The sequence below is a fragment of the Bos taurus genome, chromosome 13 (genome assembly GCF_002263795.3).
Source record: "Bos taurus isolate L1 Dominette 01449 registration number 42190680 breed Hereford chromosome 13, ARS-UCD2.0, whole genome shotgun sequence".
Classification (NCBI taxonomy): domain Eukaryota; kingdom Metazoa; phylum Chordata; class Mammalia; order Artiodactyla; family Bovidae; genus Bos; species Bos taurus.
The window spans coordinates 33212482-33225678 of NC_037340.1; the positions used below are offsets into that span (position 1 = coordinate 33212482).

The following is a 13197-nucleotide window of genomic DNA, read 5'->3' on the forward strand; positions in this document are numbered from 1 at the left end:
AAGGATTTTCTGTAAACGAGATGAGGAACATAGGAAGGCACACAATCTGATGCACTTACCTTTTATTTAAAGGTTCTGTCTGGCTCTTCAGAAGCTGAGGAAGAGAATGATCCCGATGGCCCTTTTGCTTTCCGAAGGAAGGCAGGCTGTCAGTACTACGCTGTAAGTGTGGATTGTCTTTGTAAATAACAAACGGTTTACCTTTAGTTGACAAAAAATAACAATTTGGATTCTTCTTTTTAAGCCTCACTTAGACCAAACTGGCAACTGGCCTTGGACTAGTCCTAGCGACGGAGGAATAGGGGATGTGCGATACCGATACTGCCTGACCACCCTGACTGTGCCCCAGCGGTGCATCGGATTTGCACGAAGACGGGTTGGGCGCGGTGGAAGGTGAGGCATCTCTGCTCCTAGCAGAGGGATGTCTTAGATGTGGGTGATGGAAAGTTTAGAATGAGGTGATCCTTCCAAAGAGCTCATTTCTTCCCACCTGCTCTTCTTAACTGGTTTTTTGTGTTTTTTTGACTAAGATACTTTGCCACTTTGTTACCTGTTACATAACAGTAGCTTTTAATGCATAACTAGTGGTTCCCTAATGGATCTGTTTTTCTTCTCAAAATTGAAAACCTCAGATATCTGTCCTCAGAGGTAGATGAAAACAAGTGTACATCATGATTACATAAATTCTATGACATTAAAAAATGTCATGTCTGACTCTTTGTGACCCCATGGACTATACAGTCCATGGAATTCTCCAGGCCAGAAAAACTGGAGTGGGTAACCTTTCCCTTCTCTAGGGGATCTTCTCAACCCAGGGATCAAACCCTGGTCTCCCGCATTACAGGCGGATTCTTTACCAGCTGAGCCACAAGGGAAGCCCAAGAATAGTGGAGTGGGTAGCCTATCCCTTCTCCAGCAGGTCTTCCCAACCCAGGGATCGAATCGGGGTCTCCTGCATTGCAGGTGGATTCTTTACCAACTGAGCTATCAGGGAATCCCATATGACATTAAAGAAATTACCCAAAATTATTTTAGGCATTCTGGGAGATACTGAGAAAAAGGATTAAATAGGCTAAGAAATGTCATATAACTAGTACACTGGGTTAACTCATCAGAGGAAAGGCTCCTGGCTCCATGCAGGACCTGATCTTGACCTCAGCTTGTCAGGACACCTGCCTTTGTCTAGACCTGATGGAGCCCTTGATGCTCTGGAGGTCTTTAGGTGAGAAGTTGTGTGGCGAGGGGAGGGATTGCCAAACACATGAAAGCAAAGGAAAAGAAAGACTCGTGTTGTATTAGTGAAAAAAAATTAAAAGGCAAAACAGATCAAGCTGCCTTCAGGAAGAAACCTAAGGGTCTAATTTACAGTAAATTAATGACTTATACACATTTCTTTCATTTTTTATCTTAATTGCAGTTGTTATCACTTCATGTTAGTTTAGAATTATCCAGTTAAGACACATTTTATTGAGTGCTTTTTCAACCTCATCATTAGTAGTGAAAGTTCTCTATGTTGGCTATATTTTATTCTATACTAGCATTAGTTAGTGTTAGCAGATGGATTCATTTATAAAGTTTATATAAATAAAGTAAAAATAAATCCTCTCGAGTGGTGACTTCAAATATTTTGTGTGTAAGAAATTTTAATAGTGTAAAATATCCAAAGATCACATACTTTTTTTGTTTTTCTCCTACCTCTTCCCTCAAAAAAATTTTTTTTTGCTTAAGAAACAGATACATTAGCAATGCTTCATAAATGTTTTGGTGCTTTGTAATGGAAGTGAAAGATCAAATTCTCTTGTATGGTGACAGTAACATATTGTTAGAAGGCTTTCTGTTGTAAGTTGGACAGCTTACTTTATTCTTCAAGGTGGAGTACTTTCTTCTCTATTCGAACCATTAAAAAGTGAAAGAACCTTAACAGAAATTGAGAGTTTAGCCTACGGAGCCAAATACTGAAATAATCAAATTTATAGCTTTTAAATATTCAGTAGGAGATGGCTTTGGGGGACTTGGGGAGGGAAGAGAAAAAAACTCTTGTGTAAATTCTGAATAGCTGTTCTACATACATTTTCTGACTGATTTTTATCAGGGTCTTACTGGACAGAGCGCACTCAGACTACGACAGCGTGTTTCGCCATCTGGATCTGGACATGCTTTCCTCACCACAACATTCTCCAGTCAATCAGTCTGCCAATACCTCAGAAACAAATACCTCGGACAAATCTTTCTCTAAAGACCTCAGTCAGATACTCGTCAATATCAAATCATGTAGATGGCGGCATTTTAGGCCTCGGACACCATCCCTACATGACAGTGACAATGATGAGCTCTCCTGTCGAAAACTGTATAGGAGTATAAATCGAACAGGCACAGCACAACCCGGGACCCAGACATGCAGTACCTCTACGCAAAGCAAAAGCAGCAGTGGTTCAGCACACTTTGGTACGTTTATTCGTTTTGATGTGCGTTTCTGTAGAAGCCTCGGGTTCATCAGTTTTGGGAATATGTGGTCTGTTATTCTTACAGCTAAAAGTCCCCTTCTCTTAAAATATATTTTTTTAAAATCTAGGTTTAAGAATTTATTTGAATCCCGATTGTGCATGTGTCTTCATTTAAACATTTCTGCACACCCAAGAATTTTAGTGCTGTTTATAATGTATGGCATTTGTTTCCTGTTGCACTTTGTGAACCACCAAGAGTCAGCTATTAAATTTTCAAATAATATGGAAAGAAAATGGACCGTAAATTGATAGTGGATACTTCTCTGGGCTTTTACTAGACTGCTTTGAAGTAAGCCAGCAACTTGATAGATAGGCACTCTTTCTCTGTTGACACAGTAATTCAGAATAATTTATAAGAGGGACACTAACTTTAAGGACATTTAAGGACTTAGGACATCTAAGTTTAAGGATTATTCTAATAATTTGGAAACATTTCAGGTAATATGTACTTTAGCATTATGCCTACACTGTGAAATGGGTCTAATATAAATGTCATCTACTTAAAATATTCCCCAAATTTTAGTTTTCTATTTTAAAGCGAATGCCAGTTGTTTGAGGCATGTAGATGATAGAATTCACTGTTAAAGTTGTTATTGCAGATATTTATAAAGATAATTTAAATATAGATTTTGAAAGGGCTATAAAGATAATTTAATCTGTCCCCCTAATTATCTGGTAAGGCTACAGTTAAACCTAAGAAACATGAAAATGTGCCTCATTACCTTCAGAAAAGGTTCCATAAATTAATATTCTTTGTGATTAGAAATAAAATACTTCTATGAAAGGGAAGTCTTTCAGCTCATAAGAAATATAAACCCATTTCAGAAATCAAGTAGAAGATAATCTAAATAATTCTGAGGCCTACCTAACAGATTACTTACAATCCCATTAATTTTGGAGTCTATATCATGAAGATTCAGTTTCTCTCTGCTTTTATAGTCTTAAAAGTCAAAAGGATTTTTCAGCATGAAGGTCTTATATGGTGTGAGTGTAGAGATTTTAATAGTATAAACTTATGCTTCCCTGATAAAGATTAAGTTGCTTAAAATTCTTTGGGACTAGATGTAGAAAACTGGCTTGTTGGACCAATTTCTTATCTTCTCCACTTCTTTAAGTTGTATAACTATCCTAAGGATCTTATATGATCTTTTCACATAAATTGTTTTGCTATACTACTTAAATGAGCATTGATAGTGTAACACTTACTTGATTTATGTTTGCCAATGAATGTTAAAAGATGAACATGGACCAGTAGTATTACTGAAAATTTAGCTGAAAAAATCTTTAATAAGTGTGTAATTTTCTTTTCCATTATTTCCTTCCCCCTATATATGTGATCAGATTAAATGGGTGGGTTTATCATTTGTTTTCTCTTGCACTTAATTCTCAGTTTTCCCATAAATTTCCTAGATCTTTCTGTATACTTACAGAATTGCTTTAGGGTAACACTTTATTCTTTCATGTTTGTGAATATTCCAGAAACCTAAAGCTTTTCGCTGTTAAGTATATAACAGTGAACTCATGTCATGTGTACCTTTAACTTCATTGAATTCCCCTGGAGAAAAAAAACCTTTATTTAGCAGTTCAGCTGTTACAGAGGATTCTAAGTACAGTTGAACTAGAAGCGTGAGCCACTCTGGCAGTGAGGGAAGTGAGTCTGTTACGGCTCCTTCTGCAGCGTCAGTGCCTGCATTGCTACCTCACCCTCTGTTAAGATCTCATCTCGTTTGATGTAGTTTTAAAGTAGTTTTTTTTTTTCATTTGTCATAGCCCCTAAATGCAAACATAACTACTCTGTCTGGAATTCAGCCACAGAAACTCTGATCTAGTCTGATGCCAGAGGAAAAACTGGCTGTGTTGGACTTACTGAAAGAAGGAGATGGACTCATCATGTTACTTGCTAAAGGAATTTTTTTAGGCTTAATATTTACCACACTGACTTTAGACCTTACCCAGTCATTATGTGACATACGAGTCATCTGATACACTTGCCTGCTATTTTAAGCCAAATACGTGGGTATCAATTTAGCCACTTTTTATTATTCTATCATTGTTTTAAATATTAATATTTATATGTGTGCTGTGACAGAGTAATGCCCTCTGGACTGATTACCCCTTTTCTAAATAATCCTCTAGAAGTGCCTCTTCTCACTTGCAAATAGGAACTGCATGATGGCATCTGAAGCCCATCGTTCTCAGCACAGGGCGTGCGCTCCAGCACACAGCTTCTGTAGGCAAGCGTCAGAGTCTTTTGCTTGCTTCCCGGTCCTCACCACTTTGCATAGCTGTGCAGCCAGATGGGTAGTCAGGTGCTAGAGTGCTTGGTCTTCTGAATACGGTACAGCAGGGTGACACCATGTTAGAACTTCTAGGACTAGATTTTAGTACTTAAGGATAAATGGTGTATTTTAAATAATCTTTAGTAAAAAATGTGATTTAGACAATTTTCAAGAATATTTTTCTAATATTTTCATCTACAAAAATGTCTTTGAGGAATTTGCTGGCAGTCCAGTGATTAGGACTTCACACTTTCTCACTGCCAAGGTTCAGTCCCTGGCCAGAGCACTAAGATCCCACAAGCCATGAGGTGCAGACAAAAGAAAAAAAAAAGTCTTTGAAAACTTACTGTTGGTTGCATGACTGTTCATTTGCATGTGTTTGAAGGTATAACGGATTCAGATTAATACCTTTCTTCATAATTAGGAAGGACTCTAATTCAGAAAGACTGAAAATAGAAAAGTGATTTTTAAACCACCATTATATATTCATGATTTGAATTCCTATTTCTCAGTGAAATTTTATCAGCATTTTAAGTCATTTTTCTAAACTCCCGTATCTGCAGGATAGATTTATTTTCGTAAGTCAATGGGAAATTTGTAGCTAGATTGATAGTTTCTAAGTCTCCATATCTGTAGCTTACTCAGCAGCACAGTTTACTTCTATTTGTAGCATTAAAAAAATTTTTTTAGATTTCCATTGGAGTATAGTTGATTTACAGTGTTGGTTAGTTTCTGCTGTACAGCAAACTGAATGTTATACATATATTAATACAGTTATCCACTCTTTTTTAGATTCTTTTCCCATATAGGTCATTATGGAGTGTTGAGGAGAGTTTTCTGTGCTGTGCAGTAGTAGGCCTTATTAGTTAGCATAAAATTTTAATCTTATTGTAGGACAGTAACTAGATTTGAACACTGAATGTTTTCATTGCTAGATTTTTTAAGTTTGTAGAACCTTATCCTTATCCAAATATGTTTCAAAACTCAGAATTACTTGCTCAGCAGAGTCTAGGGTGGTGCCCATAGTAAAATACATTAGTAGTCCTACAGTTGTGTAGTGAAGTGCGAGAATAGTCACACTCAGTGGCAGGTTTGACCACAAAGAATCCCGTGTTCAAGATGTTTGCAGCCAGATGAATTCAGGTTTGGTTGTAGTTTGTTATCAAATGAATTACAACAAATTTTTGTTTTCAGATTGGGTATTTTAGATAACTGATAAGTGCCTGTGACCTCCATACTATCAATTCAAGCTTACTGATTAAGGGGTCAGTCATATTGTAATACTGTGTGGAGTCATTTCAGATGTTTATTTCTTTAAAGTGACCTCTCTTTTTTGCATTAAAATAATTTTCTGCTTTATATTGCTCAAAGAAATTTCTAATTGATGAGTATCTTTTAAAATAGATGTTTGGGTTTATTTGTTTGTTTTTAAAACACAGTGTATATTCTGGTAACCTAGAATCCCATCACCTCAGACTGAATTTTCAAATTTTGAAATTGTTTCATTTTTGAAATTGTCACTCTCCCCATACCTCCCCCGATTATTCCATTGATCTGCTCTAGCTATAGGAATGTGACTTAAAGACCAGCAGCCTGAACACCAGACTGTTCCAGGGCTGGTATACCTGGCACATGATAGTTCTTTGCATAAGAAGTGGATTCATGAAGTTTTAGATTATTTTATCTAAATTCCTACCCTGAGAAAATTGTTAGAACCTACCCAAACAGTGGTGGTTTCTGGGCTCTGCAAGCATGATGCACACTGTTGCTACATAAAACGTCTGATTGTTTTTTGTAAATGATATTAAATCCAAAACAAACTTTTGTCTATTTCTTTCTATATTTAAAATCTCATTGGTTTCGGGGTAGTTTAGCAGTTTCCACTACTAAAATCCTTGTGATCTCAGATGAAAGTTTCTTCATCTTTATTATGAGGTTATAGAGGAAATCACCAAGAAACCCTCCTGATCTAACATTCTTTGGTTCTGTGAAATGATTCTGATTCTAGGTTTGGTGATCTGTTCACCAGACCAGCTTGTCCCTCTTCATGTGAATTGTAAACTTGACTACCACACCATATCTAGAGGTAGACATACAACCTAAAACCTTTCGATAGAGATTTAGGGAAATATGGTCATTTTGGTTTATTTTCACTTAGAATTTGGTTAGGCTTTGAATTATAATGGCATCCAAGGTCATCTTAGTTTCCTGTGTAAGGAACAGTGTGAAACCCAGTTCAGCTTTTATTTGCCCAGTTATTACCTGACCTTTGTCCAAGCTTTCCTTACTCATTCATACAGCCTTTTGGATTGGAATTGTTATTTTTCAGAAGAAATCTAAAACCCTTTAGCATGTTATGTCTTGAAAAGGACTTTAATGATCACCTAATTTAGTACTTGTATATTTTAGATAAACATACTGAGCTCCAGAAGATTAAGTAATTTCCTTAGGTGTACTCAGCTAATTATGATAGAGCTGAGAATGAAAGAAAAATCAGGATCTCTTGGCCCCTAGACCCATGTTTTTTACTACCATCACTTCTGGCGTATATGTTACTCTGCATTTCTTCTAGAATGTATCAGACTGTCCAGGGAAATTTTTATAACTACACTCTGGAGTATAGAGATATGTAAGAAATAGCTAACATAGGGATCTAAAATCACAGTGAGTGTTAGTGATCTAAAGTGTTGGTTGCATTTTTTTTAATTTCTAGATCTGTATTAGGAAGTTAACAGTTGTTTAAAAAATGAAATTCACAAAACCCTCAGAGACTGAGGACTAAAACGTTGATTTAAATAGGGTAAAATATTTGGAACCTTTATTGAAATTGATTTTAACTCAGTATTGCTGATTTTAACTCAATATTGCTAATTTTAAGTCACAAACACCAGTAAAGTTCTGCAAAAGAATATTTTCATTCATATAAATGGAGTTCTAAACACAGATCTATTCTACAGTGAATGCTAAATTATTGTTTTTTAGGTGTGTAATGACGTGACCTTCCAGTTATGGTCTTTTTTTTTTTTTTGCAAGTTTATTAAGCATCTCCTACCAGGAAATTCAAGATTTAGGCAACTCACTCAAGCTTAGGAAATTAAAGTAGAAGTTGCAAAAACATATTAGCAATACTTAAATTGTCTTTTTGGCATTAAGCAGTTTCTTTTTATGAAATTTTTTAAGCATAAAGATAAATATTATGTTAATTATAATCTGTTTCAAGGCAGCCTTATTTAAAAAAAATTTTTTTTAAGTTCTGATTTAACTTCTGTTATATGGAAATGGTCATTTTGACAGAAACTTGCTTTTATGTCACTATTTATGGATTATCCTTTTATCAATTAAAAAATGTATTTGTCAATAAAAAAAGAATTTTTCCTGCAGAGTTCAGATGTGAGGATTACCAACATAGTAGGAAGAAAAACAGGGCTTCCGTAGTGGCTCAGTTGTGAAGAATCCACCTGCCAATCAGGAGATAATGGATTCAGTGTCTGGGCCGGGAAGATCCCCTAGATAAGGAAATGGCAACCCACTCCAGTATTCTTGCCTGGGAAATCCTGTGGACACAGGAGCCTGGGGACACAGTCCATGGGGTCGCAAAAGAATCGAGTATGACTGACTAAATAACAAGGAGAAGAAACTCATCAAAGGACGTATATCAACTAAACAGATTTGTAACACCAAAAATAGGAAAATGAATGGTAGAGTTTTTCCAACAAATGATTTTTTGCCTTTGTAACCCAGGAAATTAGTTCAGCTCAAGTATAAAAAAAGTCTGTGTAAGTACTAGCAACTTCAGAGGTTTTCTGAAATATTATGTCACAATTTTCTGATTTGTTTAAAATATGGTAGAATTTCTACCTAACTTCTAGCTAAGTATTTTCTAGTTGTCCTAGGCAGAAACTCTGCCCCAGAGGATAAAGATTCTCATGAGTTATAAGTGAAAATTGCAAAATTTGATGATGTAATATTCTAAATAAATTATCAAGACATCTTTAAAGATGACAAATTAGTTGACAGCATTTTGAAGACATTAAACCTTAGATTGAGGGAATGTGCATGGTTTATAGATTCCCTAGTGACTGAGGATGCATGCTAACCCTTTTTTTTCTGTTCTGAAATAATTCTTACCCAAACACCACAGGCTTCTTAAAGAAGCCTTAAAGTCAGATGTTGTGATTGTATGTACATTTTTTTTCTTTTTTTTTTTTTAATTGGCAAAAAAAAAAAAGAAAAAGGTTTTCCTTTTTAAAAACTGCACACACTTTTTGGGGGGGTAATAAATGAACATTTTTTTGTTTGTTTTTTTTAGAACTGAGCTCTCCATAGACAAACATAAGTAGCATAACACAGTGTCTTTCCTCAGACATCATTCTGTACAGTAAGCCAACATAAACAACTCCGTTCTTATTGACTGGATTTTTTCCAGGTGGGTTAATTGGGTGGGGAAAATTAATTAACCTTTGGAGCCTCTTTTCTTCCTGTTAAACTTAAAGGATGGGTTCTTTAAAAAAAAAAAAAAAAAGGTAATAAACCAACAACCTTATATTTCATATGGAGGAAATGTTTGTAATGACTAAAATTCAGAACTATGTAGATCAGCTAGTATTTCTGCACAGAACTGCTGGAGATCATCTGAATGGATTAGGACAGTAGTATGAATAAATAAAGACACCAGATGGTAATTATTGGATCTCTTCTTAAGCTCAGTGCAAAGCTGAATTTCCAACATGTGGTTGAGAAAAGCTGGTATTACCTTTTACACTGTCTAGCACAAGTGTCGCAGCTTACCAAAAAAATAATGGTTTCAAAGCTTGGGAAGTGAGCACTTCTCTTTGGTATGTGCAACTCAAAGTTTCACTTTATTTCTCTTTAAACTCAAGCCACTCTTGTCAAGCGTGGTTATAAAAATGCTGAAATTCTCATTCAGAAGTGATCTTTAACAGGATGCTCAAATGCTTTGATTTTGCGCAAATTTTTTTAAATGCTTAAATTTGTTTTCATATATTGTAAGTTGCGTGTGATAGCTGTGCCTTTCTATAAAGTGTTGTCTCGTTTTATGTTCAGCATTTACAGCCGAACAATACCAGCAACATCAACAGCAGCTGGCACTCATGCAGAAACAGCAGCTTGCACAAATTCAGCAACAGCAAGCAACTAGTAATTCCTCCACCACCATGCCACAGGTGAGGGATTTGTCTGTCTTATGATTATCCCTCATTGTTTCCCACCAGAGTTCATCTCTAATTACCAACTGTTGTCATAGAACCTTGCATCTAACCAGCAGAAAAGTGGCTTTCGCCTGAATCCACATCATAGCCACTCTATACAGGGTTTAGAAAGAACATTACAGGTGAGTATAGAAGCTGTCACCCTCTGCTTCCTACTGTAAAAAAGTAAAACCTAAAAGCGCAGTCAAATGAGATGGAGACCCTGTCTTCAAGCCTGATCTTGTAGTCTGTGAATGTACCTCTTTAACTTACAGCCCCACCCAGCTCATTATCTGGAGAACTTTTAATTCTTCTTACAATGTATTAAAAATTACATTAAAATAACTTATTTTACTATTAAAAGAAATCACTTTTGAACCTAAAGCATGATAAATATTGGCCATTTAAGCACATTTATAGAACTTAACGGAAGGCTGAGATTTGTGTCTCTAGACATCTGAGAGGAAAATGTCATTTAAAAAATTCAAGGGGCTTCTTAATCTCTAGGCTGAGTTAGGATGTGATCGATGTTTTGTTCCTTCTGTTCTAAAGGGGTAGTTCTGTTACTGTCCCTTGGCTGCCTTTGGTTGTGTATGTATGTATGTAAGTTTGGTGAAGGAAATTTTGCCTATGCACTTACTCATTATATGAATTTATTCATGCATTGATTGATTGCAAATCACTGAAATGTTTTACTAGTGTGTTTCTTGTCTAACACTTTGTGTTGGAGGTTTACCATTTCCACATTTTAAAGGTTTATTTTGGTAATTCCATGTTATATATTGTCACATAAGATCAAAATCCATAATCCTTGGGACTTCCCTGACAGTCCAGTGGTTAAGACTCCACCTTCCAATGCAGGGAGTGTTGGTTCAGTCCCTGGGAACTAAGGTCCAAAATGCGATGTACAGCAAAAAAGAATTTATTTTTTAAATTTATAATCCTCGGGTTACAAGATGCTGTTGCTGAACATTAATCAAAGTTATGACTGTCGAGAAGAAATGGAGATATTTCAGTGGTTTGCCACTTTGGTTTGTGTGCAGACTGATTTTGGCATATAGCTGTGTAGCTTTAATAATCGTTGGAAACTAAGTGGTGCTGATTAGCTCTGCTCTTGTTTTCCTTTGTAGGGTTTTGTGTCCAAGACTTTGGATTCTGCTAGTGCTCAATTTGCTGCTTCTGCTTTGGTGACATCGGAACAACTGATGGGATTCAAGATGAAGGAGGATGTGGTGCTTGGAATTGGGGTGAACGGCGTCCTTCCAGCCTCAGGTAGGGAGAGAGACATGTCAGCAGTTGAGATTGTTTTTGTGACGTACGTCAGTAATAAACCAAAAGCAAAGTTGCGGTTGTTCAGCTGCGTCTTTCCTTTTCCCTAGGAGTATACAAGGGCTTACACCTCAGTAGTACTACACCCACAGCACTTGTCCACACGAGTCCGTCGACGGCAGGGCCGGCTTTGCTGCAGCCTGCAAGCGTGACCCAGACTGCGGGTTCCCACAGTGCGCCGGGTCACCCGGCGACCGCTGCCAACTCCGCCACAACTCAGGTTCTGATTGGGAACAACATTCGATTGACTGTACCTTCATCAGTTGCCACTGTAAACTCTATCACCCCCATAAATGCACGACACATACCTAGGACTTTAAGTGCTGTCCCATCGTCTGCCTTAAAGCTGGCTGCTGCAGCGAACTGTCAAGTTTCCAAGGTCCCGTCGTCGTCCTCCGTGGATGCCGCTCCACGGTGAGTAGTCACCGAAGCTCGGAGTGTCTGAAAATAAGAGATCTAACTTACGTTCCCTGGCACTGCTCTCTACTTATTTCTTTGTGTTTTTCCTTTCTGGTTTTCTGGGGGGTTTTTTGTTTGTTCTTGGCCATGCCTTGTGACTTGTGAGATCTTAGTTCCCCGACCAGGGATTGAACCCGAGTCACAGCAGTGAAAGTACACACTCATAACCACTGGACTGCCAGAGAATTCCCTATGTTTTTTGCTCTTTTCCTTATGTATGTTAAAAATGTATAGATGAGAATGCCTTATTTTTGTAAGAACTAAACAGATAAATGTTGTAATTCCATACTGCTGAGAATTTGAACTAAATGGCATATAGTGAATATTGCATCTATAATTGGGACATCATTTTCTTTGTATAATAAGAGCTTATAATAATTTCACCTTTTATTCCAACTTTGGATGGAAGGAGTTCTCTGTAGAATGTTTCTTTTGCTTATAACTTCTTCCACAGCTTTTCAAGTGGACATAATTGATAGGACCCACCATGGCTAGTCACTAAGCTGCTCTGAATACTGTAAATAATGTAAAAGGGTTACAGTATTCATGCCAGGTCAACTTTTAATCATCATTATTTTATACTATGCCAACTTGTTTTCTTAGGTTTCAATAGATGGTTTAGAATGTTTGCCCAGGCTCTATTCTGTTTTAAATATTAACAGTAATTAAAATCTTGCTGTTTACAAAGTACTTTGCTGAAAAAATAAGAGAAAGACAAGGAGTTTTCAGTTTAGTTACAGGACAAGCATAAAAGTGTGAAAAGTTAAATAATAGAATCGTAGGTAATAGGTAAAAATTGTTGTAGCAGTGTCACAAAGCATTATATGCTTGTCATTAATTGTATAGATTGTGGCTATAATTTTAATATATATTTTTACACCCAGGGTATTCTGGGAATGTTTTAGAAAATGAGATTTCATCTTGGTTGGGCAAAGAGGAGAAGGAGAAAGGGGGGGAAATACAGATGTGACCGGAGGTTAATAGGTAACTAGTCTGTCTAGAGATTTGGAAAGGTTAGTGGTAGGAGGAGGCTGGACGTTGTCTTGAATGCCAGGCCATAGACGTCCTCAGCTGGAGTGGCCCCTGGCAGGGGGGCAAGCTTTGTAGCAACAGACTATAGCTATTAGTTTCTGATCCAAGCATCCTTTCTCCTTTTGAACTTTAAATGTGTGCTCAGTCACTTCAGTCATGTCTGCCTCTTTGCAACCCCATGGACAGTAGCCCACCAGCTCCTCTGTCTGTGGGATTTCCCAGACGAGAATTCTGAAGAAGGTTATCATCCCCTTTTCCAGGGGATCTTCCCGACCCAGGGATCAAACCTGCGTCTCCTGCATTGCAGGTGGATTCTTTACCACTGAACCACTGGGGAATCCCCTGAACTTAAGAAGTGGTCGTCGTCTGCTGGGGACTCATCCCATT

At 37.1% G+C, this 13197-nt stretch overlaps 1 protein-coding gene across 6 annotated transcripts in view; it reads left to right on the top strand.

The window, feature by feature from the left end:
- The window catches only part of EPC1 (enhancer of polycomb homolog 1), a 97818-nt gene that overhangs the window by 82712 nt on the left and 1909 nt on the right, over positions 1 to 13197 (top strand). For 3 of the 6 annotated variants that reach the window (XM_059892686.1, XM_015473993.3, NM_001192810.2), the window contains 7 exons: positions 73 to 162; positions 245 to 393; positions 2093 to 2445; positions 9848 to 9966; positions 10047 to 10133; positions 11121 to 11262; positions 11370 to 11733. In XM_059892686.1, the coding sequence (XP_059748669.1) occupies positions 73 to 162; positions 245 to 393; positions 2093 to 2445; positions 9848 to 9966; positions 10047 to 10133; positions 11121 to 11262; positions 11370 to 11733 (1304 nt within the window). Of the gene's footprint in view, positions 1 to 72; positions 163 to 244; positions 394 to 2092; positions 2446 to 9092; positions 9210 to 9847; positions 9967 to 10014; positions 10134 to 11120; positions 11263 to 11369; positions 11734 to 13197 lie in introns of those variants that run through there. The other 3 variants (XM_005214214.5, XM_059892687.1, XM_059892688.1) reach the window with 3 other exon arrangements.